This window comes from Zerene cesonia, chromosome Z (genome assembly GCF_012273895.1).
Source record: "Zerene cesonia ecotype Mississippi chromosome Z, Zerene_cesonia_1.1, whole genome shotgun sequence".
Taxonomy (NCBI): domain Eukaryota; kingdom Metazoa; phylum Arthropoda; class Insecta; order Lepidoptera; family Pieridae; genus Zerene; species Zerene cesonia.
Window position 1 is genome coordinate 3,676,975 of NC_052122.1, and position 27,628 is coordinate 3,704,602.

Genomic DNA, 27,628 nt, shown 5'->3' on the forward strand with positions numbered 1-27,628 from the left:
CTTATATCGTTCTAGATAGGTCACCTGGTGGTTCAAATGACCCGTAATTTTTTCTATATGGGCCTGTAGTCTAATTTATATCGCCCTTATTAATAGTTTCTATCTACATGGATCACCAGTAACTGAATTCCGATAGTAATTCTAGTGCGACAACCACACGTTGCCGGTTATATAATTCGAATTTGGTCATTTTGTGGACATCGACGCTTAATTTATAGTTCATATAGGGATAACCAATATTGACCCGACCACGTTAACTAACGAAGATTCTAGCGCGAGAATTCTACACTTGTATATTACGTGACTGAATTTTACGTACTTTTGTAGTTTACAGTGTTAATTTACTTACTTAATTTATATTATATTATTATTTATATTATGTTATCTATATGTAAATGAATCGCCAAATGTTCTTTTAAGCCTTTCTGTTAAGGCACAAGACAGTCTCTTATGGAGAAAAGAAATGGACCACGGTTGTAGTCGGAGTGGTCCGATAGTAATTAATAAACATGACATGGATCGTTGACAACTTGATACTGCGATACTTCATAAAAATGTCAACCGATACTGTCAAAGTAAGAGATATACTTTAACGGCGATAGTTATCGAGACGAGACAAATTCACTGATCATTAGAAGAACACAAACTTTCATGGTGCTTAGTAGGAGAAAACATCTGTTAACATGCATAATCCATGTGTACATACTTTGTAACCATCGAAGCAGAAGCGACGGGGTGTTATAAGTTTTGTTGTTAGGTATTGTGTATTCTGTTATTTTCTTGTTTGATATGTGAATAAGTCGGGAGCGTCAGCTATGTAGATTAAAATCGGTCAAAGATAGCCGCTGCCGCAAAATGGCGGATTAAATATATTTTTTTCGAGGGAGCTAGCTCTCAATACGGATATCAAATTAAAGGGATTGACTAGTAGAGCACTATACACTACGACAAAGGTCAAATTCAAGATGGCGGCGAATGCAAAATTGGCTCGGGGGGTGTTTTAATTAATTCACATGTTACAACATAAGTTTAAAATAGATGTACATACGTTCAGGTTGTCAAATCTGTGAGAGAGACAGAGCGCCCGCACTGGCCCAGGGCAGAGCGAGATGAAAGACTCGTAGCAGCTTTGCTCTTCGTCGTCATCGTCATCAGCGCTGGGCCCTCCGCCAGGGTCGCCTCCAGTCTCTGCATGATGAAGAAAAATTAACATTTATTTCATGAGCGATTACACCGCGAACATCACTTGCAAACTGCACAACAGAATATTTAAATGCGTCTTGAAATGTAGTTTTTACATGAGCACGTACAAATTTCGTTTCAATTAATACGCGATACACTTAGAGTGTCACAGTTTGTTTGTTTTAACTTTGTTTAACACTTGATGAAGGAAGTTTTCAAATTTAAATGAAGTAACACAGAAAGAAAACGGCTGGAATAATAAATAATCCTTTTAAATTAGCTTGTGTCAGACAATTCGTGTGTTCAGCGTGGGTTAAAACCATAATAGGCAAAGTAAGCCCTTGATTTTATTTATTATTTAATTTCCCCTACCAAATATTAGTTACGACGACCAACGCAAATTAGCTCTTAATTTAATTTAAAATTAAATGAGAAAATGATTTTACATTCCAAGCAAGGATCACTTAACACACCGCCTCGTTTCCATTTCCTTACCCTTTATAGGCCTTTCATATATTCCCCTCATTAATCCCTTTTTATTCCCCATTCTACAAAGTTGGCATTTCATTTGTAGACGCGGTTATGATGAGAGGTTCTTCCACTTCAAAAAATTTTCTCCTTTCAATAACAGACCAAGTTAGGTGGGAATCTTGATTCTTATTAAGTTTTATTTTATTTCTAATAAATTGTACATCACACATAATATTATACCAGCGATCATAGAATCACAACTCAACACCATAACGTATAAATTCGATTTCCGTCCCGCAGTAACAAATAAAAGCGAAACTATTGTTCAAACGCGAGACGAATCTGTATTCAACGTTAAGCCAGTCAATGGAAGTATTGTTCAAAGAGCGTATTGGCTAAATTTGAATGAACGCACCACACAATGTATGCTTCGCTCGAAATTGATATATCTCATACAAACACGAATCCACGTTGAAAGTTTGGCGAATGTCGTTCGAAGATATACTGTTCGGTATTGGAATTATTCATAATTATATTTGCCCCGGAATTCCGAAGACTCCCAACTCGTCGCAATATTGCTGGCGAAATTTTCAGCATGACATAAGCCTGATGTAAAATGTATCTATATTGAGGACATTGCAAGCTCAGCACATAGCGAGCTATTTATGTGGGGTCTACGCTAATCCTCATTTTATGAAACGTGTTCTAGATATTAATCCGAAATAAATGCTTTGTAATGCAGAAACCCACAACAAAATCAATTCAAGATTTCCGAATATTCGAACAAAGATCTTTGAAGATAATGTTAGTTAATAAAAAGAAAAAGATAATTAACCTATTTTTGTGATTCAGATAAAATCCCTTTCGCTACGTAGCACAGGACATTTCACAGATTATTTTGTTAATGACTTTATAAGACGAGGGTAAAAACTGATGCTGTTATAGACCGGAAGCTGATATCATTATCAATTTGTTTCTCTATTGGAAATAATTTTTGTTTCGTTAAATATTGTTTATTTTTAGATACTTACGTTAATCAAACGCCCATGATGCATGGTCATAGACATAATTTTTCGATTTCTCGTTACATGATTAGATATCTGAACTGGGGAGATTTACAATTTATACATTAAAAACTAACGTCACTAATAAATGCTGTAAATATAAGCACAAAAGAATATTATTTGTATGAACCAATTCACAACTATTCAATTAGTGTTACACCGATTATCAATACCACGGCGCACGCCACAATATGGTCTCCACGTAGGTGATACACGTAAAATGCGAAACGTAAAATCATCCAATTTCCATTCTATTAATCGTCGGGTAACTAATAACGCGGCCGGCGGAGCAGTCTGAGTTGCCCATCGATTTCAACTGTTAATAGTTACGCTTGAACAAGTTCACTGGCTAATTTGAGGGCTTGAATAACTTTTGTTGAGTTCAAGGATTATATTACGGATTTTGCTAATATTTTAAGATATATTCACGAATGTTGTGATTATTATAAATTTAGCTGTGTTTCTATACCGAAAATTTGTTGGTTACGAACATACTAATGATGTTTCATTAGAGCGATAATCGCTTTGTTTGAATGTCACATACCAGCGGTCCGTTCCGGCTTCGCCCGTAACACGATACTATATATACAATAACTTTTGTTATCAGCTTTATATTATTAGTATTATAAGATTTTAACAGGGATTAACAAATTTCTTAGGTGATGTTGAGTTAATAAAAAAAAACATTTAATACATTTTACCTATCTATACTTACATAAAATAACTGCATATGGTCGAGTAATCAACAAATGTGTATTATAGAGGTGCAGTTAGGCATAATTTTAAGAATGCCGATCTCATCCAAATGTCAGGATGTATAGTCATACCTAATTAGGTACCTAATAAGGTATGACTATAGATCCTGACTCAGATAATCAAACAGGATTGATCGCTTGAAATGAAACTCATTTATAATTCACATCGCCTCTATAGTACACGCATATACCCACACCAACCAACACCCATTGAACAACAATAAAATCCACGCTGCCAATGTATTCAGCCCGTATACAGCGTATAAAATTACAAGAACGTAGGGCATGTAAAAAGATTCACATTACAGAATTACCTGCCTTTTCACCCGAGCCGGTCATTCAAAACGATCGTAAGTTACCCTTTGACGCCTTACCGTGACGGTTATTCTGATGCTTTTTCATTTTACAACTTGCACCAAAGATAAAAATTGCCCGTTTATGGAAATTTCGATCCACACACTTGGTAGGGATGTGATTATAAAATTGTACGTAATTCCTATCGCTATCTAACTTGGCATTGTTATCGTTGCAAATGACGTTTCGTAATCTTATACCTTTAAACGAGCAATTCTTGTATATATATAGGCACTTTTTATACCGATATTCCTACGGGATGCGGACTTACGCGGTTTCAACCGCGGGTCACAGCTAGTTTATATGTAATGCATTCAACATTCAAAGCAAGATGCTACCATTAAGATAATTGCTTATCTCAAAACATGTTCAAAATTGAGCATTTATCAAACAATAGATCGTATAACTTCGGTTCCCTGATAATTGCAAAGTTTTATTATTCTGTTTAATATCACTTATATATAGGGAATAAATATAGAAGTAATTGTACAACAGTAATGCTTGTAAAACCGCTTGGTATTGCTTTATGCTCACGTGGAAGTCAATCACGCTTCGGCACGATTTGGGCCAGCTCGCACCGGGGAAATCACCACACCCCCACCGAGGATCGATGTGAAATAGTTGCATGCGAATGCTACTGTGTTTAAAAGACCTTATCATTTTGCTTATTCTTCCCAGACCATTCCTTCATTCTCTTCATGAATCCTTCTTTACGCCCCTTTGCACTAAAAGCGGGCAACACATTTGCAGAGAACTTACCTCTCTTGCAAATGTTTATTGATGCTGGTTTAATCGTTTACCACTGACTGAACCACCAGCTCGATTGCACGTTCAAAAAACAAGACATACAATATTCATTTGAAGGCGAAAACCGATACAAACTTCCGACACTATCGAGAACCGATAGCTCGGTTGGTGTGCCATCATTACTCTATGTTTGCATCGAACAAACGCAACCGGCTACTAGCGGACGTTCCTTGTTTATCCTTAACCCGTATGTTAACGAAGCTCCACATTATTGGAGTGGAATAATTAAGCCACTGTATTTTATTCACTATGTCAGGTTATTTAGATACTAATATACTACAAATAAGCCCTATTTGTAGTTAAATGCACAAAATTATGTTTTACCAGATTTCCGTTCACGTCCACGACTCCGATGGCATGCATAAGTACGTAGCGATTTTTGAAGAAGAGGTAGTCTGCCATTTTATTTTTATTTTAGACAAGTATTTCTCGTTTATAATGTATGTTAGCAAAAAACCTATTACAACAATCTATTTCACTACTAAAGACATTTCTAATGGCACCTCTTTTAATTACCATATGGATTGCCATCCCTAATATTTCTTTAAAACAAAATGTAGCCAATAATTAATATTGGTTAAGCACTTTTGTAAAATGCAATAACGTGGTACTGTTGAGCTGATCTGATGGTGGAGATAGCAAGTGGATAATGGAATTTCAACACGGCGAAGAGCGAAGGCACGAAATTTTGTAAATAAGTTTCAGTATATAGCCTGTAAAAAACTTTATTGTAACATTACTGCTGCAGCCAGGTTGGCTTCCACTGAGGGAACTCTTCAACGGTGAACAGAAAAGACACAAAATTTTCAAATTATAATAAATTAATTGTTTTGGTTGGCAGTTGACACCGATGTAAAATAGATTAGTGGATAGCGCTTATAGTTATTTATATTAATTTATTTTTCGCCTTTAAATGGTATTAATTTTTAACGTCATTTCAAAAATTGTTATTTTATATTATTACAATATCAATTTAATTCCTTACTCAGCACTTATATAAGTTCTTTATAGCTGTGAAGTGGGGGCAGTTATTTACGATTATAATAAATGATCAGCTTGAGATTTATTTGGGGTCTATATTAAAAATTCCCAAGTGATTTGTTGAGCAGAATAATTGTTAAGTACCTACAACGTTCTTGGTTTACGTAATTTATTCGCGTCTTTAACGATGAGTTATGTTATTTCATGCTTCTTTAGCTTGAAATAAACTCCTCCTCTTTAAATATGAAGATGTTAATTTACAGGCGCTTAACGTGTCACGATAGAATTGCCCATAAATAATTTGGCTATAGAGTAACACTAATTAATGGCTTTGTCAAGGCTTTAACTTGACCCCTCGCTTTGTATTGTATAACATAATAAAAGTAATCGATACAATTTATTACTAACGTTCCTTAGTATCACATACGTTTTTTGACAGATCATCGAACCGCTGGATTGATCAATAAATTTCATAGAATACGAGGTGTTTTTTGGGAATTGAGCAATGTGAAATTCTCAATGAGAATCCACATTCATTAGACTTTCTATGCATTGCTCTCGAACAACCCATACTAGTTATTATTTGTATAGATGAATTCAAAATAAATCTCATTAATATATAAAATGTCGTCTTCTATATAGATAGATACATTGAAGTTAAATGAATACGAATAAGTAGAATAAAAGCTAATCTTGTTGTAACTACAATTAAATTGAAATAAATATCGTAAGCGCTGTACATCATCCCGCCTTTCCACAATGAAAGGACAGCTAAGATATCGTTTCTGGGCTTCTGCGTTCTACGAGTGGTAATGGCTTCAATTGGTCTCAATTTATATTCAGCTAGATGCCAACCCCTGACTTCGTTCACGTCAAACAATAGCTGTAATCGATATGAGATTACTTTGTTATGGGAAAACTATTGTTTCCGGATAAATATGATTTTAAATAGCCTGCACAAAATGGGTTGTATTCTATCAAGGTAACTATTAAAGTTATTGAATAATTCAAAAAAAAAAAATAAATAAATAAATAAAAAAAAAAAATATACATAAATCTACCTTTATAAGTCACAATTATAATTAAAACAATTAGATACATTTAAAACTTCAAATTTCATTGCGTTTCGTCTGGTTATAATTATAATGAAAGGTCTCGTATATTTCGACAAAAACTTTAATTATCTAAGTTTATACGACGGCGATAACTCTTAAAAAACAAACATGTTTTTGTACGCTGCGTACTAGTCTAATTACCTATAATGTCCGTTATAATTGCCTTCATCGTAATTTTATTAAAGAGTATTAGTTCCTGTAATAATATTGGCTGCGAACATGTTGTTCTTCAAAACAGTACCACACAATACCTTTCCATTTAATTCTATGCTTTTAAAAAGTTTGATTAAAATATAGGTGTAGATATCCAAAATTAAAACATTCAATTCACTAACTCCATTTATATTCACTTTTAAATTAAATTCAACTACAAAAAAACATCATTTTCAATTAAATTTAGATGTGATTAAATGAAGCTACTGAATTGAACTGAACGTATTTATTTTGGAAATCTAAAACTCCAAAATACTTTTTCATTAAGAGTATAACGTATAAATAATATTGATTCAAATATGTGTAGATTATTGCAGAACAAAAATATCTCAACACCCTTTCATTTAAAACGGTTTATATATTACTTTGCGTGACGTCGATGTCGTTGAAAATAGGTACCAGATACTGAAAGAGAATTCTCAAATTAAATTTATTTCCATTAGATACCATCAATACTTGCTCGCGGAATTTAATCACTGAATATTTGATGCTCAGGGTGTTGCCCTTGCGAATAAAGTAGACTTGTGACGAGCCACGCGAATCGACACGTTCACTTTATACTATTTTATTAACACATACATTTATTTGTACACAGTTAAATAGACATAATATAAAATCATTCGATCATTTATACCCATAACATGACAAAAACATGTCCTCTTTCTTTTTGTTTGTTGATACATTGAAGTGTATTAAATGAAGATTTTTTTATGAGTAACTATTTAAACAATCACCAAATAAAAAAACCCATTTCATAAAAGTTTGTTTAAGATATTTGAAAGTAATAATTATTACTTTTCACCAATGCTGCAGCGCATTTACAGAGGCATTACCTCTGCGAATTGTCATGGGCAGTGGTGATCGCTTACCATCAGGCGAACCACCAGCTCAGTTGCCCGCTATGACATAAAAAGTAAATGAACACAGGATAAAGATTCGGTTTGATTTACTCTTTTTCTCACAGCGTTAACGATCTTTTATTTAACAGTTGAACGCTATAGTGCGAAACATTTATCAACCGATCGACGCAGCTTCCAGCCTATTCCACAGGTAAATCTAATATTGACACTATCTGATGGGTCAGATTAAGCAGGAGCACGCGCGCTTCCATTTTTCAGGATTAATATGTTTATCTGCAAAATATGCTATCTTCATATCACGCGTGCTACTGAATACTGTTATAACGCATCGGTAAATAAGTTTTCACGTTCGCGCATTTAAAGTCTAGAATAAACAGTTGATTACATGGACAAGAGTAGATAGGTAGGTATTGTTTTTATGTAATAGCAGGCAACTGAGCTAGTGGTTCGCCTGATAGTAAGCGATCACCACTGTCTTTGAACATTTGCAGAGGTAGGGCGGTATAAGTTGTCGCATTTTAATTCCCTATAGTATTAAACAATTTAGTAGTCTTATATTTAAAACTTACATAAAAATGAATTAGTTCAGAGAGCCTACTAGTTAAAGGAGGCTCAATGTTAATTAGTGAATATAATATGAATATAAGAATCTATGACATGGTTTTCATGGTGCATTCTGAATACTCCAGGCAACGTTTAAAAGGTAAGAACAATACGGAGGCGGGCGAAACCGAGGGCGGGAAGCTAGTTAATATGAAAAATTCGCATTGAAAGTTATAACCAATTCAAATCTATAAGGCGGATAATTAAATACTCGTACGAACAGGCTGAAAAGTTAACAGTTTCAAGTGATGTTAGTTCATCCGAATGAGAAGCTTTTAAGCCGTTCTTTAGTTCATATAAGTCACTCTTTTATGTTATAAATATATACTAATTTATATTTATATAATATATACTAGTTTAATTAATACAAGCTTTCATGAATAAACATGCAGAATTCAGTAATCGTGTCCGATTATATATAAGTCCAATTGTTCCGGCACATTTATTCAAACTCTTCAGCTGTATACTATGAGAATAGATAATTTTCCCCGGAACTCATGTATCGCAGTCGCACAGTTTTTTAATATGTTAGTCTAAAACAGCTTCAAAGCGCGTGTGCCAAATATTTGTATGCGTATTTGTCCACGCAAAACCCAAAAACGGATAGAAATCATCTATTATTAGTTATATTTGGTATTCCAACTTAATTTTCGAGTTTCAACAAAATTGGTGGGAATTTTTTTGTTTGATTCAGGGCTAACTTGGCTAAATATATCAAATCAAATCATAAGCTTATTCTTCAATATTAAACATGCAAAAAATTTATACATTTCGCTTCCAATCTCAGCTTATGATGCTCCCTTTATTGGCTGAAACACCACCTTCCGAGATTTCGCTTTGATTAGCAACTCAGATATTTTCTTTTGCATTAATTTAGGATCTTGAGTGTTTGATGTATTATTTAATGATTCTCTATGGATGATATTGCGGGTATTAATATTCATTTAATTTTGTGAAACGTCTATACAAAGCTTAGAGAAGAATGAATATGCACGAATTGTTATAAGGAATCCGATTCGATTTAAGGAAAAATTATAGAATCAAAACGTGGTCGTTTGGGTGGTTAGTTGCCATATTAAATGTTTGTAGTAGTTTGAATAAAATAATCAATACCAAAGAACAATCTTTAATATTGACTATATTTCCCATCGGACTGAGCAGAGTTCGTATGTGTATCGTGCTGTATTGTTCAAAGAAACTTTCATAAAGCTCAAGTATGTTAAAGTATGTTAATAAGAGATATCTTATCAACACCAAGGCATATTAATATTTACCAAAAGTTTAAATTATTGGTGAACGGCATTTACTTCATGTTAATTACTATTATTATATTCTTATATTGTTATAAATATACTCTTAATCGAGGATATAATTTTATGGAAATATAATAATTTATACATAGATAAAACTCAATTTTTGTTCATAAGATCTGTGTCCGTTTAGCGTTTGGGTTTTTGAGTGATAACTGCTAAAAATAGAAAACTAAATTTTAACAATTACGTAATGAAAACAAGACCGGGTGAAGCCTGTTCAAGCAGCTGGTAATATAATGAAAATATAATATGCTTTAAGGTCAAACTCACCTTCTCCGAGTAAAGGTTGAATGTCGACATCAGGTTTTCCCGCGGGGCACAGGGGTAGGGCGGGCGACGAGCTCTGCACACCACCCTCTGCTTCCACCTAAAAAAAAATATGGTTAAACCTCACATTCATGGTAAATGTTTGTTTAGCAACAAACTGAATAAACGTGTTGCGCAGTTGCAACACTGCGGGTTACAGAGTCGATAAGGGTAATGTTGACAAGTTCACCCTAGACAAGCGGCAACATTTAAGCAAAAGTTTCTTGTAAATATGAGGCTTTATATTCGAGTCTTATGACTGTAATTTTATTTCCTATTTAGTAATGTTAATTGTAGGAACATGATTAGGATTATCTAGAAGTCGTGTGATATTTGAAATAATTGTATCATCAGTATTTATTCGAAATTTCTAAGCTATTAATTTGCAAATTGTCCAACCAAAACAAAATTTGAGATTGTTTGATAGCATAGAAACATATATACACAAGGATCTAAACACCACAACAATTTATCTTTACACTTTTTTCATAATTTGTGAATCTCACTTTCTGACTTCTCCAGGGTTCTCTGTATGACATTGAATATATATCGAAACATGCGATACTAAGTGGGCCCCAAGATATATCGTCATAGTGTAAGAAACCAGCGCATATTAATCGCAACTGTTTGTCACTTTTTTTTCTTTTAACGACATTTCATTGCAGAATATCAAAACCAGACTTCTCTTGGTGGAAGGACGTGTAAATTGACTTATTGTGTTTGACAGAGTAATTTGTGTCAGTGTCTTTCAAAGATTAAATTGATGACGAAAATAGAAGAAGAAGGTGGAGTTTGTCGTGGATACTATGGATATGTTACTGTGTTTATAGAACCGGAGGTTCAACAGGTTTCAAACGCGATGAGATCGTGCTGTTGTATGATTTTATTGGCTTGGTTGTGGATGAAAATGAAAGATAAATATATAAGTATTTGTAGCATCGTTTGAGAAAGAAAACACTATAATGCCGAGAGTGAAAGTATTATATGTCTCCATTGCCCTTAATCACTAGGAACTGGAATTTTACTTGCTTTGAATAAATGTGCTAAATTGTTACAAATGTAATGTGCATTTAATAGTTATGAATATTCCATACGTACTCGATCGTATGAATACAGTTCTTGGTGCAAGATGACACTTGCATTGTATTGTCAAAGATGGAATGATCGAATATCAGAGGCTATTGTATAAATAAATGACTGATTCTTATCGATATTGTGTTGGGAGGGTACGCAACTTACAGTTGCAATTCACGTAACTTATTGAAGTCTATCTTTCTTATTTCATCGGGATGCGTAAACACCACCCTTGATGTGATCATAATTGTTATCTATCTATCTGTTCTATAATAAAAATGTAACAAGTCGAATTCCAGTTCTCAATGAAAAAATAATCTCATTGATTTTTTTATAAATTTAACACTTGTCTAATTTACATATTCTTTCACGTTTCTTATTCGTTTATAGTGTTTGTTTAGTATCTTCGAGTATTAAAGCGAAAACTTCTAAATAACAAATTGAATGAAATAAAAATTGTTTTCGAAACGTTATTAAAAGTACCAACAGAAAACTACATTAATTCTCAGTGACATAAGCAGAATGTTCGTGAACAGTGTAGTTTAATGCGAATTGTTTGAAGCCCGACGAAGCGAACACGGGTCAGTTAGTTAACTACCTAATAAATTGGTTCGCCGACGCATACAAATAGTTACGATTATGTTTAGAGTTTAAATTAATGATAAATATGCAATAAAATATTATTGTTCTTGTTTGGTTAGAAAGTGTCTTGGCAGAATTGCAATATGATTTATCATTATAATGTTCTTTTCTTTTTTAATTCATGCTAAGTAAAAGTTACGAATAAGTAAGCGATTTGTTATTTGATGTCGGTTTTGAAAAAACGGTTTTTGGGGCTGGGCAAATTATATATAAGGAATTTTTTAATTATATAGCGAGTTACTGAACGTTTAATTCAGCTGACGGTAAGCGATCACCACCGCCCATGAACATTTGAAAAGCTCCGTCCTCTGCATATGTGTCGCTCGCTTTTAAGAAGTATGGGTATAAAGAAAACGCTTGGGAAGGATTAAGGAAAAGGACACAGGCCCCCGGCTCCCACCGGTGAATGTGCCTTGGTATCCCCGGTGCGAGAAGGTCATTGGGTGCAGAAACGTGTTCGACTCTGACATTAGAAATGGCAGTACGAAATTCATCGGGTCCGCTAGTATTAAAAATGTGAAAGTTTGTTAATTTGGATGTTTGTCTGTCAATCATGCTGAAACTACTGGACGGATTGTGATGAGATTTGATACACACAGACAGACAGGGTATGAGCTGACTTGGGTGACGGGCTTTTTATCCCGATTAAATGCTCCCTTGGGATAAAACAGGAATGACATTCGCTAAATAATTGTTGTTTGTCCTAATTCCGCGCGGGCAAAGCCGCGGGTGGAAGCTAGTATGATATAATCAGCTTTTCATCCGCGGATTTGCCCGTCGTCAAAGGAAATTCCTTTGGAAATGATTTATTTAATCGAGGTAAAAGATAACCTATCTGTAATATACCTCCACTGAAGAAAGATAACAAACCATCAAAAACACAGTCACATTTATAATATTAGTAAAGAAACAGCTATAATAACACAAAACGTTGAAAAATTTAATCTAATTATTACTTCAAGAATAAATAGCAATAAGAATCTAAGAGACGCTTTATAGTAAAAAAAAAACAGTTCTATTCGCATCGGAATACAAATAATTATGAATCACAAAAGAACAAATAATTAATCGCGATTACTTTTGTAATTTGCACTGCGGTTTCAATTAAAATAATTGTATCATTGCAGATAGTGTAGGATAATAATAAAGAGATTAAAATTTGTTATTACAGCCTGGGTATATATAATCTTCATTGGTATACTTGCGGTGAATTACAAACTGCAAAATTCGCATTGCAACTCGGCTAATTAGAAATGAAATATTAATATCAAATCTGATCTGGTTTCATATGGTAACTGGTTCGTGTTTAATATATATGTAACAATCGTAAATGGTGGTATAATTTCATAGATTCATTCAAGCCATTTGTAAATATATCATTTCAGTACTTAGAAAAATAATATTACTCAAGAGAGAAATTACCTAAAAAAATGATTCCCGCCATTTTCATCGAAACCGTGATTTTATGATATAATTATCTCATAATTGTAGATCATAACATCCTAATCCTAATGATATTATAAATGCGAAAGTTTGTAAAGATGTGTGTGTGTTTGTTGCTCTTTCACGCAAAAACTACTGAACTGATTGCAATGAAATTCGGTACATAGACAGCTGGACAACTGAAAGATCATATAAGCAACTTTTCATCCCGATATTCCTACCGGATACGGTATTACGCGGGTGATACCGCTGGGCGCAGCTAGTTTTCTATAAAAAGACATAAATATATATAAAATGAACTGATTCGATTTAAGATTCTTAACGAGGTAGCCTTTCACCATTTTCACCTATTAAATGTTTAATATTGAACTCATTTATTTCACAGTGTATTGTGGTCAAGTTAACAAAAGACACGTAGTTCAAAACGGATGGGAAATGTAAAGATACGTGTACATACAACACATGGTTAATAATTCTTCCTCTTTTCGGCACCGGTCTCGGAAACGTACTAAATTCTGAGTCCATCGAGGTTTCAGTCAATGTAATAACGGTTGATTTATGCTGGCCACATGACACAGATAGTACTGGGTCGCGATCATGCCAATTGAATTGCGAAATTGGTTCCATATGCATTCTCGGAAGGGATGCACTATTGTTATGAGCTCGGAGCTTCAGCTGTGTGATACAGACTTGCGATTTGTGGAAAATGTAGTGAATTCAGATCACATTTAGGAAGAAGCGAGCGGAAGATATGTATCGTTTTATAAAAGCATCTTATATTTTATAGATTTGCGTTTGTTTATACCAATAATTATAGGGAGAGTCTGTTTGCAAAATCCCTCTTTTTACTAAATTGATATTTTAAGCATATACATAGTGGTTAAACAAAAAAAAATTGTTTGTCTGTTTTTATCTAAAAGATGATATTGCGCAACTTAAGATTATTGTTGTAATAATTTATGATCCTTTGAATTTTCGCTTAAAATATTTATGTTCTGAATTAATGAAATACAAACCACTTTCCTTACAATTTCAATGGGTTTATCCGATCATTAGTCAAAAATATTCAAATGAATCGTTCATCTTTCAATTTATTAGCATTGACATGGTCTTATCGTCAGTAACAAAGCTAAATCAGAAAGATATGATATTAAACAACACCCATAATTACCTTTCTACATGATAATTAATCGTTTTCATTTCTTTATAGAGTTTTTAATTCATACGACTTTAATTTTTTAACCCAGAAACTTTCAATTTAACCCAGAAACATCATGTATTTCGTTTTCTATTTATCGGAAATATTTAAACTTATAAACGTATAAACAACATCACATCTCTCAATTTGATAGTCACTCATTTAATAATATTTATTGAACCAGTCTCCAAGAATACATTCCAAGTCATATAGAAACATCCACCACTGAAGCGGAACTCAATTGGATACTTGGGAACATATAATTTGTTCTATGGAATTCCAAAACAAATATAACTATTAGCAATCTTATTTATTTGACTTGGTGCTGTCACTGCTTAAATATACTAATGAGAAATTATTTCGATCGTGCTGAACTAACAGTATTTGATCTTCCTAACATATTACATTATGAATTTTATGAAAAACTAGCTGTTATACATTCCTGTTTAACATTAGTATCTAGATAATTTTACGTCTGCAATCTGTAAAAGATTAATCTTTGTTTAACGAATAGAAGACTTCATAACGGACGATGAACGTGATTTTTCATTATATTATTTATCCCAACATTTAGAAGATTTCGTTTTATTATTTTTTTAACATAATGTCGGTTTACGGGTCAACCTATGTTATTCACTTTAATGTTTAAGTCCTTTTCCGATGGGTCATGAATCAATAAGGGTAAATGTTATGATAAACAATTCAGATGGTTGAGTTTTGCATCGACTGATCTGATGGATAAATGTTGTTTTGGGATGAATTTGTGTTGTAAATTATGTTATAAGAATAATATTATTTATTACACGAAATTTTCTGAATGTGGGTATCGAGCTTCTTCACGAAATGGGCCATTTGATATAGTAGCATGAAAATGCCACTTTCTTTCGTTCGGTGAATGGGGAAGCAGTAGGTCTGTATCCCTTTCTGCACTCTTAGTAGTTCCTTTCTTTATTCCAATCATCAACCATTTTCTTAACCATTTAAAGTGGGCAATGTTTTAGCAGAGGCCTAATTTTGCAATTGTTAGTGGGTGGTTGGTGGCTTCGCATCAGGTGAACCACCAGTTCGGTCGCTTCGTTCACGGGGCCTACAAAATTGGAATAGAATATAATAAATATTTGTGAATTTTCGAAGAACGGGGAGGAACTATGACATTTTAGATGTGTATATCTGATCAGTTATTTATTTTAGCAAAATACCTTATTACAAATATCTAATTTATTTTAAAATACCTGTCCGATGACATCGCAATTAGTTTATTTTATGACGTCACAAATTTAATTTTCATCCCTCGGTTATGTTACTAAAAAATAATTTTTCAAATATTATGTAACATAAGTTGAACCGTATATTGGTCTATCACTATTTTTTTTCAAAATCTGCCGATCTATTTTTACGTGATTGACGAATATACATACAGAGAAACTAAACAAATAAAAGAATTTACGAACCATAATTTTGGGTCTACAAAACATCCGTATTTAGTAGCAATTACACTCTCAAAAATGTATTTAATGTACAGACAGAGTCTGAATACTGTTAAATTGTATGCACAGAAAGCTGTTTTCGGTAGAATATAAAATATAATAATAGAGATTATTTCTAGCTTCTCGGTCCGGCGGGTAAATATTTTGTTGTTTATGAAGTCTCGCAAAATTTTAACAGATATTAGCGCCGTGTCCTGGGTAAAGCAAAATCCGACTAAAAATCATTAAAAATCTGTTAAGCCGTATCATATATACTGATTTGTATGAAATATCATCATTGGTCATCAAGGTACTTATACTATTATTATAGAAAACTGATCTGTATTTTTTTTGTCATCGGCGGCGGCTCGCCTGATGGTAAGCGCTACCATCGATCATCAACAACAATTAGAGAGGCGTAAGGTCGATGGAGACCTTACGCCTTTGCTAATGGATTGATTGATTGCTAATGGATGAACAAAGGATTGACGAGAGGAATAAAGGAAAGGACTGGGAAGGGTAAGGAAAAGGAAATGGGCCTCCGGTATTTAAATACTCTAAATAGATTATATTACATAGGCATAAGTCGGTGGTAATATAATATACACTTAATATACTATAATATACTTTTTTAAAAATATTAATAAACCAATCGCAACGCGAAACATATGGTGGCGAAGCTCTTATTCTTCCTGTAACCATTCTTGAAAGTACAACTCAAGTTTGGCTAATTGAATAAGACGCGATTCGTGTTTGAGTTACTGCCGGCTGATTACTAGACTTGACAGTATTTGTTCGACCTTTTTCCCATTCTTTCTTCTTTGTTCCCCCGCACCGAGTAGATTAAATTGAAGTGGAGATCAAATACACTTTTCTTTGAATCATGTTTGTTCATTCAATGCGTAGAGGTAATTGAGTTTTCAGTAATGTTTCCATTTTATATGAAATACCTTGGGGTACGCGGTCGCTCGTTTCTGTTACAATTTTTCCGATAATTTTTCTCAACGTTATATTATGATTTCGAGATTGGGATAGTTTTTCACGGTTCATTTCTGTATGTGATTTTTATCGTCTGTAGAGGCGGCAATTTGATATACAGTTCCATTTTCGAATATTTTGATTTGAATTCGATAACTAAGCTTATTTATATACAACAGCGTGAAAAAGAAAGTCAGAGATTCGCAAACAGCGTTCTATTCATACACTGTCAAAATATTAGTAATTTTTGTAATTTATTTGATTATTATTATTTTCTCATATTACCAGTATATTTTCGATAAAGATTTTACAACAACAAAAATAGACAATGAAGAACATTATAGTGCAAGGAGGCAACTGTTGGGAGAGTGGAGTAATTCCTGAGATTTTAATTATACATTGCAAGAGAAAAGGTCAAATTGGACATTAGCCAAGTTGAAGATCTCAACACCAGGACACTAAGACGATGCCTGAATATGTAATGATGCCTTATAGTGTCGGAGGTCAAGATCTCCCTTAGATCGTTGCATTATTAAACAACAACAACATCACTTCAGAAGATCTTTAAGTATCATTTAGGTATTGTATAAAAGTATGCGGGATTGATAATAAGATAAGCGTTCATGTTTCTAAAACAATCATCAAAATGGGGACACCCGATGTAAAAACCGCACGGCCAGCGTACGCTTCACTCGCACCTCCCGTAACGGTGGAGGCTTTGGAGTAATCTAGCACCTGCAGTGTTCCTAAACATATACGGCCTAATGAGCGTATTAATTAAAGCCAAACATACACCTGTAATACCACCAGTGCGACTAGATTTTGTTTTTTTTTATTATTATTATATATATATTACACAGTTGGCAATTAAGCCAGGGGTTCGCATCATGGTAAGCGATCAACACTCCCCATGAACATACATACGCAGATATACTATTATATATATACTATTATACGTAAGTTAGCCAGATATGTCAGATGCAGAATACTCCGTTCATAAAGTTTACTAGATGTCTCCTCTTAGGATCCTAACGTGTCGCTTCCCAAGTATATTTTAAACTCAAAACTCTCAAGCCTAAATAAGTTGAGCTAGCTCTGATTCGTAGAAACTAGATGTTTATTAGACAATAGATAGTAATTAGCTCACTAGTAGTCTCGGTTGCGTGCACCTCATCTCATTACACGATAATCAATTTAAATTATAAATAATATAAATTCACAATTTCAAGGTCTTTTTGTTCCGTGTTTAATATTTCCTGCTCCGATATCTTAAAGCGCTTCAATTGCCAGAATTTAACAAATAAACAAAGAACAACATAGTAGGCATTACTTTCGCAATAATCATAATCAATATATTTATTTGTTTAGACTGCCACTTTAACGAAGTAATTATATCCGAATACAATAGAGCTAGCCTCTATAGAGATAGCCTCATAGATTATGTCACAATGTAATAAAAAAGTAGAAGAAATCCTATCTAACCCGAGTCAAACGTAATACCTGACCAGCCGGATCGTCACATGATTTTGAAAAGGCAAACGCATACTTGTAAGAATACATCTTCGTTTTAAATACATCTTACTATCGTGTATCGTAGCTGGCAGTAATTCTCGTATACTAGGGAGTGGGGACAGAATAGGTCGAATGGATACTGTCTCATTTATAACATGAACAGTGGACAGTCTTCTATAGTCCTATTTGATACTACTTGCATTTAGTAGTCATAATATCTTGGTTAAATTATTATAAACGACAACATAATTATATCCATCCACCAGTGATTATGAAGGGCTTTGATGTTAACGACGCAACTAATTTATAACAATTAAACAACTATTCATCTTAAGAAGACTTTCCGGGTCCCTTGTTTCTAAGATATTAAGTTGTAAATTTAATAAAACTGAGATCAGTTCATATTTTAGTTACACGAGATTAGTATGACTTTGTAGTATATGTAGGATATTACACGATTTATGAATTGCCGATAAAGTGATTGTTTAACAATATCCTTTTTTCAAAATGGTCCCCTGAGAACCGCACGGTAACACCTTCAAAACCCAACATTTCACTGGACCAACTCATGGGCATGCCGCTTTCATGTATGCAATAAACAACGTATTTGTATATTAAATTAGACTGAACAAGAGCCATCACAAAACACGCCAATTCAAACCAGAGCGATCTCAATTAAAACAAAGGCAGCCGTTTGCACTCGAAGTATTATACCTAGCAGGATATCCGTCTCGAAGTTGTAGCCACAAACTTCATTATGTTTTAATTAAAGCACTCGTTCCCATTTCAAGTAAAACGTTATTTCATGTGGTGGAGCGACTGTGGTTGAGTTGGTGTGGTTGATGTATAACGAAATATTTTAATGCAAATAACAACCTTTGGAGCTGGGAATAACGTCTGCATCTCCATGGAAAAGTATGCTCTCAAACGCTATTGATTTGTTTTGTAGAATTACAGGAAGGTATTAGTAGGAAATCTTGCTTATCAGCAGAAAGTGGTAGATAGACCCGGACATAGAATGCATATTATCTGCTTCATATCGCAAGGGACTCTGGTATTCTTGAAGTATAGTGTAATTATTTTTAAAGGGTACACTTAGGACAGTTATTGAGCTTATTTTGGTATTTTAACCATATTCATGTATTCCAAATGTAAAGGGAAATTTTTCGCGCCAAACCTTCCTTGAAATATTTGTAAAGAAAATAAAACAGTTATTAAAATAACGTTACTAAATACACATACATGTGTAAAAATAGCATTTTCAATCAAAACACAAATTTAGGGACGAAATAAGCTGTTTCCGAGAATCACAGTCATCATCAAATTACGCCACAATTCATTCAAAGCAGTCCAGTCCAGTAATCTGATATAATGTTAGCCACTAATGCTTTCAATTACGATTGTCCATAACATCACTGCTCACTTCGGCGTGGATGTAAATTTTCATGAATATTCGTACATCAAACAAGATTAATTCTTTAGTTCTGAATCATGATTTATTCATCAATAATTCTTTTGTACAAAAATTATTTTCTACGTCGCTCCGAATTCCAGTGATAACAATTTATTTTATCAAACACAAAAAAAAATCTCATCAATTGGTTGAAATCCAAACCGACGTAAGGCATCTAAAAAATATTGAACGCAAATGCCTTGTAATTTTTGTAACGGCACTTTTTCTGGCAACTTTCAACAAGATTGTGGTTAACAGGCAAAATAAAACTTTGATCTTGAAGATTTCAAAAACGTACGTAATTGTTTACAATTAATCGTAGGTACCAATATTTTACAGGCAACCTATTGCTAATAATCCCTTAACATTTTAAGTTTATTTCATAAAAAAAAACATGCATAATAGGTAACTCAAGAATTGTGATTTTTAGTTAATTTGATTTCTTGGTTTAGGATAATAACTACTAATTTTTTAGAGGAAAAAATCGTCTTGTAAAATATAAATTTCCGTCTAAATCTATCTGATACATCAGAAATAATTGTAACATGCAAGCATATTTCGACTAACATTGATAGAACATCACTTTTCATTACTATTCAAGCATAATGGTACAGTAAATTATTATTTAGTTAATAATATTATTACGCATTCAAAGCGAAATTTGCCATTTGGAAATGGGTTCGTGAGCTTTCTTTATAATTTGATGAATTATATAATATCATGAACATGGTTCCTTGAAAGTTATAAAAAATCGTGTTTTATTTGAAATACTCTGTACTATGGATATATCTATAGTGGTATATGTTACGGTATGGTATGTATAGGTATGATATATATCTATAGTAGTATATAAAATATTATATAGAAGAAACTTGTATTTTTGAATTTAATTCTAAGTCTACGCAAAAAACCCTGGACCGATTTAAAAAATTCTCTCATCATTAGAAACTGCAACCACACTGACACAACCTATATATGTACTACGGGCGCAGCCGTTGCGAACAGCTACGCCTTTTTTATAATAAAGTAAGAATAGTTTACGAGCCTGGTGGGTTAATTTCTAGGAAAAAAAGCAGCTATGTGGATCGTCTAGTGCCACTCACTTTCCTACGCTGGAATTACTCCGGCTGTTAGACGTCATGATAGTCATCTAGGTGATAAAATATTTGTTTACTTCATGATAACCTTAGTACAGAAGTAAGATATATGTTTTTGTGTAGTGATAATCTATGATAGTATTGAATTGCGTAGAAGTGTATCGTAGCCTCGTAGCAGTTAAAACATTCGTGTAACGTGGATACAGGCCTCCTGTGAGGGTTCAAGCCATAATCCACCACGCTGGCCAAGTGCGGGTTGGCAGATGTCACATGTCGTCGAACTTTTGATTCTCGGACATGCCGGTTTCCTCACGATGTTTTCCTTCACCATTTTTAAGCAGTTCTGATGTTATCTACATGCGCAGATAAATTGAAAAATCAGTTTATTTCCTGCACGCTCGCCCCGGTCTCGAACCCCGACTTATCGATTTTGAAGTCCGAGGTTCTCACCACTGAGCCACCACTGCTTTCAAAAACATAAATTATATCTACATAATTGAAAATGAATCGGCAAATGTGAAGCATAAAATTCGAACGGCTAGACCGATTCGGGTAATTTATTTCTACGTTTCTTGTACCTTACAAGGAAAGATCTAATGGAGAGAAGAAACTTACCGTAATTAAATGTTATTAATTTAATAATAAAATGTTAAAATTGATTATGCTAAAAAAATGCTATTTACCGCAATCAAATTTTTTCAATAGATTCTCATGAGTCAACGCCACCCATACAAAGGTTATCCCTTTTCCTTATTAAATCACATATTTACCCCATCACTTCAATAAGGAAAAACCCCTCAATGATGAAAGCCAATACATTTCGAATTCATTCAAGCAAAAGCAGTCAATTAGAACTGTATGTACAACAAGCAAAGTATAATATTTAGATTAAAAAAAAAAACTAAATTATTCCTTATTCAAACCACAGTTTACATGCAAGTAATTCTAACTGTTTTTTATGCCATTATCGAGCAGCTGAGTTGGTGGTTCGCCTGATGGTAAGTGATCAACACCGCCAATGAATGTTCGCAGAGGAAGTGCCTCCGTGAATGCGCTACGCGCATTTTAGGGGTAAGGGACATGGAAAGGATCGATGACTGGAAAAAAAGGAAAGTTGAGGAAAAGGAAACGGGCCTCCGGCTCTCCCACTCACCGTACAAACACACAATAGCATGCTATTATCTCCTACGTACTCCCCGGTGCGAGCTGGCCAATCCGTGCCGAAACGTGCTCGGCATTAAATATTGAAACGACATTACAATATGTTTAATCTACAATTTTATCCGTATCCATAGGAAAACTGCCGCTTGTGTTAAGCAAAAAGGAACTAATATATTCACCTTTAAATGCTTATTAATAAAAAGTGATCATATTTTTCCAAGTAATGGACAAACTTAAGGCCACGGCCGCACGAAATGTTGCTTTGCTCTCCACCTAACGAGTAGGTATAGTAGTAGTAGTAATACCACAGATAACATAATACTATACTAATAGTAATACGAACTACAGAGAATGTTCGTGATAGATTAAAAAAAAGCATAAAGACGATAAAAGAGGATTTATATAGACTTTATTTAACCGAAATACCTAAATCGAAAGAGATTTTCATTTCGTCGTTTCAACTCCGTGGTTTTGCAACAAATAATATAAATAAATTCCTTTGTTCCACCTTCCACCGAATTTCAGCCGCTCTGTATGTTATAATCATTACTAAATTATATCCTGAGATATAATATATATTACATATTTTCTGGGATCGATGAATTAAGCGATATAACAAACTCGTTCACTATATTCATACAGGTGTATGAGGGAACTATCGAGAAATTTCTAGAAAACTATCCATCCGTCTCTATATGTACCTAACATGGCGACTAAGTAAACTCGCTCATACCTTTGACAACAAATCATAACGAGTTATCCATTTACTTCAGTCAGTTTCCATTTATCCTTTACAAATAGATGAAACGCAGCCTGTTTACGCCAGATATTAAAGTGGCGAAGCGTGAAAAGTTTGTAACCACTTATAACGACACAAAGTTGGATCCTCTTAACTAGGAGTAATGAAGGAGCTTGTATAAATCAGAGGCGGGTATTAGATTCACCAAGCATGTTCGGAGTAAGTAGCTGTGAAATAACTGTAAGTTCAGTTAATTGAAGTACCGTGTAGTTTAATGGAGATGTACACTCACTGTGTATATAAAGTGGTATGATTGGTTGAAATTTTGTGTTTTCTATGGTGTTAATAATTGCGCCTTATTCATAAAATTGTGCCCTGGACTCTGGAATTAGAACTGCTTTAAGACTTCATGGTGATAAGATTCATATCAAATCATTGTCTGCGATATCAGTCACTCTCAAAATAACTGGTTTAAATTTTAAGAAGAAAATTTATTTTTATCTTTAGTACCTTTTATGTGAGTACATTAAGTCGAATATCATTAAATATAAAATACAAACAGAAAATACAACAGTATATTATGTAGCTATTACTGCCTTATTAAATAATTATTTCTTTCTTTTATCCCCGTTCATTTCAAATGAAAATATTGACATTAAACATTATTTATAAATCGCAAATTGCAGTCAATACACCTTACCAAAGATATCTCCCATCATTTTCATCCCCCAAAAACCCTTCTAAATTATAAATTGACACTCCTTTATGTCACGATAACTACTGAAGAACAAATGATAGTAATTTAAATGATCATTTAGTAATATGAACGTTGTTAATTAAAATTTTTAACCCGTTATTTAAAAAATGCAATCCTTTAATGAAATGTCATACAATTGTACCCAACTTTAGAATAGAATTAAAATATACACAACGACACGTAGAGGTGCTAGGTCGCTATTTTTACATTCCAGTTTTGTGTAGATCCTTGGGGAGTGAAATACATTCTAATACAAATGTTTACAATTTCATTATTTGCAATTTTTCAAGTTCAACTGCAAGCGATCACGTGGGAGATACCGTTTGCTTGTATAACAACATTATGAAACCTTGCTAAGTAATCTAAGTTTGTACGCACTTTGTACTTGGGATATAAAAGAGATTATAAGAATATATAACAGCGATAAGCGAAGCGGGAGCGGTTTGTATAACAGAGATATTTGACATAAACTAGGACACAAGGTGGCTTGAAATAATTCACACATGAAGTTTTAAGGATACAAGGTAATGTACATCCATATGAGTTATCAGTGAGCGTTATAGGCTATTTTTTTTTTTACCCAACCTGGCGGAGCCGGGACGAGGGACTAGTTTCCTTATATAGTGGTAGATGGCATACTGAAATACATATATATATATAAATACAAAGAATGGTGTGGAACAAATATATAATACTTTATTTAATTTCAAACAATCAACAGTAAGACTTAAATTGTAATTGATCGAATGAAATATAAAGTACTTCGAACGCGTGACTTCTCAGAACTCTAATACATAATGTATTTAATTGTAAATATACTTTGGGAATCAATAATAAATCAGTCAGAGATCGGTTCGACCAATTTGGCTAATTTATAAACTTTGTTAAGGCACTAGTAATGGTCTTATGGAGTCACAAAACGAACCACGGGTGAAGCCAAGATGGACTAGTTACTAATATTAATTGACAGTACCTGGATGACCGAGCTTTGCTCGGTTTAACTTCGTGAAGTTAGATTGTTTATAAGCGTTTTTTTCCAAGATCGTTTAGGCATTTTTAAGTGAACACGTGCATTAAGAAGACACAAAACAATATAAACAATTATTCTAACCTCAAAGCAAACACTCATTGTCTTCGTTACTTAACAACGCCATCTGCTGGAACTTTCATTATTCGCCAAAAAATAGTATTATTGTTCGCCAATAGATGTCAGGAAGAGTTATAATAAATAGGGACTACTCAAACGCCTCCTATTTGTTAAAAAATAAAACACGTAAGTTTAAGTCGATAAAACACGAATAAAACACGAATGTGACATTTTCTAAAAAAGATTCCTAGCTAGATCGATTTATCGCCCCCGAAAACCCCTATATACTAAATTTCATGAAAATCGGTCTAGCCGATTCCGAAATTCCCATTATATGTATATATATATATATATATATATATATATATATATATATATATATATATATATATATATACAAGATTTGCTCGTTTAAAGATATAAGATAAATATAATACAAGAACAACAGTCGATATAACCTCATATTATCAATAAGGTTATATGTTGACCTAATAGGTCATAAGTTGCCCGCATCACCATCACCACCAGACAAGAAAATTGAGCTGATGATACCTGTGATAATGATGAGGGCTGGAAAGAAAACATAGAATCATGGTAGGATGTATTTGGAAAAAAAGAAATAGGAAATGGAAAGGAATACGGAAAAAATTAAGGTATTAGATATCATCGCTTACCGCTCTCCGTTAGAGCACAGGTCACATTGCCAAAGGCATGTTACCTTTTAAACAGGAAAGCTTATCCTGGCCTGTTATTCCCGGGGCAATCTTATAACATTTGATCAAAACAACCCTTAAACAGGTTTGGACCTTCAACGCCCTTGTCTGATCATGTTAATTAAATTAAAAATATATTTATAGTTATTTCTGTAAATGGTATTTTATTTAATTATAGTCTTAGAAGATAATGTTATAAAAAATATATTTTATTAAGATTTTATAGATTTGTACTTCTTCAACATCAGTCCATATGCGTTTACCAAGTGCGGTCGGGCAGATGTCACATGTAATCGAACTTTCGATTCTTGGACACTCCGGTTTCCTCACGATATTTTCACCATCAACTTCTCCGTTTATGAGCCGTGGTGATATTATCATGTTAAAAAACAATAAAAATGCTTTTAAGTCTTGAAGCTCCGACTAATCGATTTTAACTCCGAGGTACTCACTATTGAGCCCACACTGCTTTTCTTTTAGGAAGAGGTAAATATACGCCCAATAATTCAGAAAGAAGAAAGAATTCAGACATAGCCATAATTATAACAACGAAGAAGCAACGAAGGCACTTAAACTGTAAATACTACGATACTATGTGAATTGAACTGAGTTTACATCAAAGAAGTTGATAAATCTACGGGCATTCACAAAGGACATTACGTAGCTGGTAATATGTCTATGATCCCTTACCCTGACATTTCAATTATTAGTTTACTTTATGTTAGATTAATGTGGTTGTTGTTCGGGTATAGATTTGATATATATTTTGTGCAATTGTTAAAATCTATTGCTGTTTGTCAGTCTCACTAAAATTCAACTATGGCTTGTCTGATTTTTATAATTATGTTTTGGTGCATTTTGAATAGTCCAGGGAAAGTTTAAAAGACATTCTATAGCGCTGCGAAGTTCGCCGGATCAGCTAGTTCTTTATAATTATTATCCATAAAATAACAGTAATTAAATTCTATTTGCTGAGCTGAGAGCAACTGCAGTTGCATCGCGTATAGCTCCATGTGAATCCCTCCTCTATTGCTCCATATGAATATATAATATATTATAATAGCTTATAATATATTAATAGGGCTTAATTGCAAGAGTTACTCTGTCTGTCTTTTATGCACCCCTAAACTACTGAACAAATTTTGACGAAATTTTCTACCAAGTTGGCTTGAGACCTGAGAAAGGACACATTGTCCATTATATATTTATTAGGGATTCTTCTAAAATCGTTCACATTCTGCTATCCATCTTCGTTTATGTGTGGCAGTGAATATATCTCTTCACCTGTATTTATGATTCTTATTTACCTCATCATGAAATTACCTTGATATCATTATCTAAAGAAAGCTATTCACTGTTTACCTAACGTGATTAACTGACAAGCTACTAATCTCGAACCTTAATTAATGACATCTATCGTTTGTTAGCTCGTTTCCAGTAATTACTGCGTGGTTTCCAAGGAAACACAATCATACGGATAAAATAATAGTGCTGTTATTTTATTGATTACTAGTGTTCCGCCCCGGCTTTGCTCGTGGTACATATATAGCCTTCCTCAATAAATGGGCTATATAACACAGAAAGCATTCTTCAAATCGGAATAGTAGTAGTATTAGTGCGTTCAAACAAATGAACAAACTCTTCAGCTTTATAATATTAGTTAGATCATGCTGATGTTTAGAATATCATTTGAAACTTAAGAGGGGAATTCTCCCTATAACGCCACAACTCAGTAATGGAACTTCTACTCATATGTGGTTTTATTGTTGATACGTTAGCATGACCTAATGTAAACTTTCTCAATATGTAAGATTATTTCAATATTACAATGATGTATCAATGAAACACGGCCTTTTCGAATTTATTTTTTGCATTTTATTTATACAATGCAAAATGTATGTCATACTCTTTATTAATATACTCACAAAGAAAATTAACGTTAATTAAAATTATATCACACTCCTTTTCATATAAAGGGATGCGTTATATGTCATCATCAATCAACATACGCCGTGCCTCAGTACATATTAAAATAAAAGGGCTTTTTACGGAACGGAACGGAACACCACTCCTGTACATTATTTTCCATGCAATATGGATGTTTTATAGATACCCCCCCCCACGTATTATTATTAAACTATTATTATATTTGTCGGTTTGAATGGGCTTCAATGATTCAGAAATCACTGAAAAGATTTTGTCAAAATTTCATATGTTGATATACCAGTATGAGGTTCAATCGCAAAAACATTTTAATGATAATAATAAGATGATTTCATTGGAT

The 27,628-nt window shown here is 33.5% G+C and overlaps 1 protein-coding gene across 1 annotated transcript in view; it reads right to left on the reverse strand.

Moving 5' to 3' along the window:
• Nucleotides 1-27,628, reverse strand: part of LOC119835849 (adenylate cyclase type 6) — a 111,160-nt gene that overhangs the window by 67,029 nt on the left and 16,503 nt on the right. The window contains exons 3-4 of the mRNA XM_038360886.1: nucleotides 9,989-10,085; nucleotides 1,049-1,188 (exon numbers count right to left, since the gene is read on the reverse strand). Coding sequence (XP_038216814.1) covers nucleotides 1,049-1,188; nucleotides 9,989-10,085 — 237 coding nt within the window. The remainder of the gene's footprint in view (nucleotides 1-1,048; nucleotides 1,189-9,988; nucleotides 10,086-27,628) is intronic.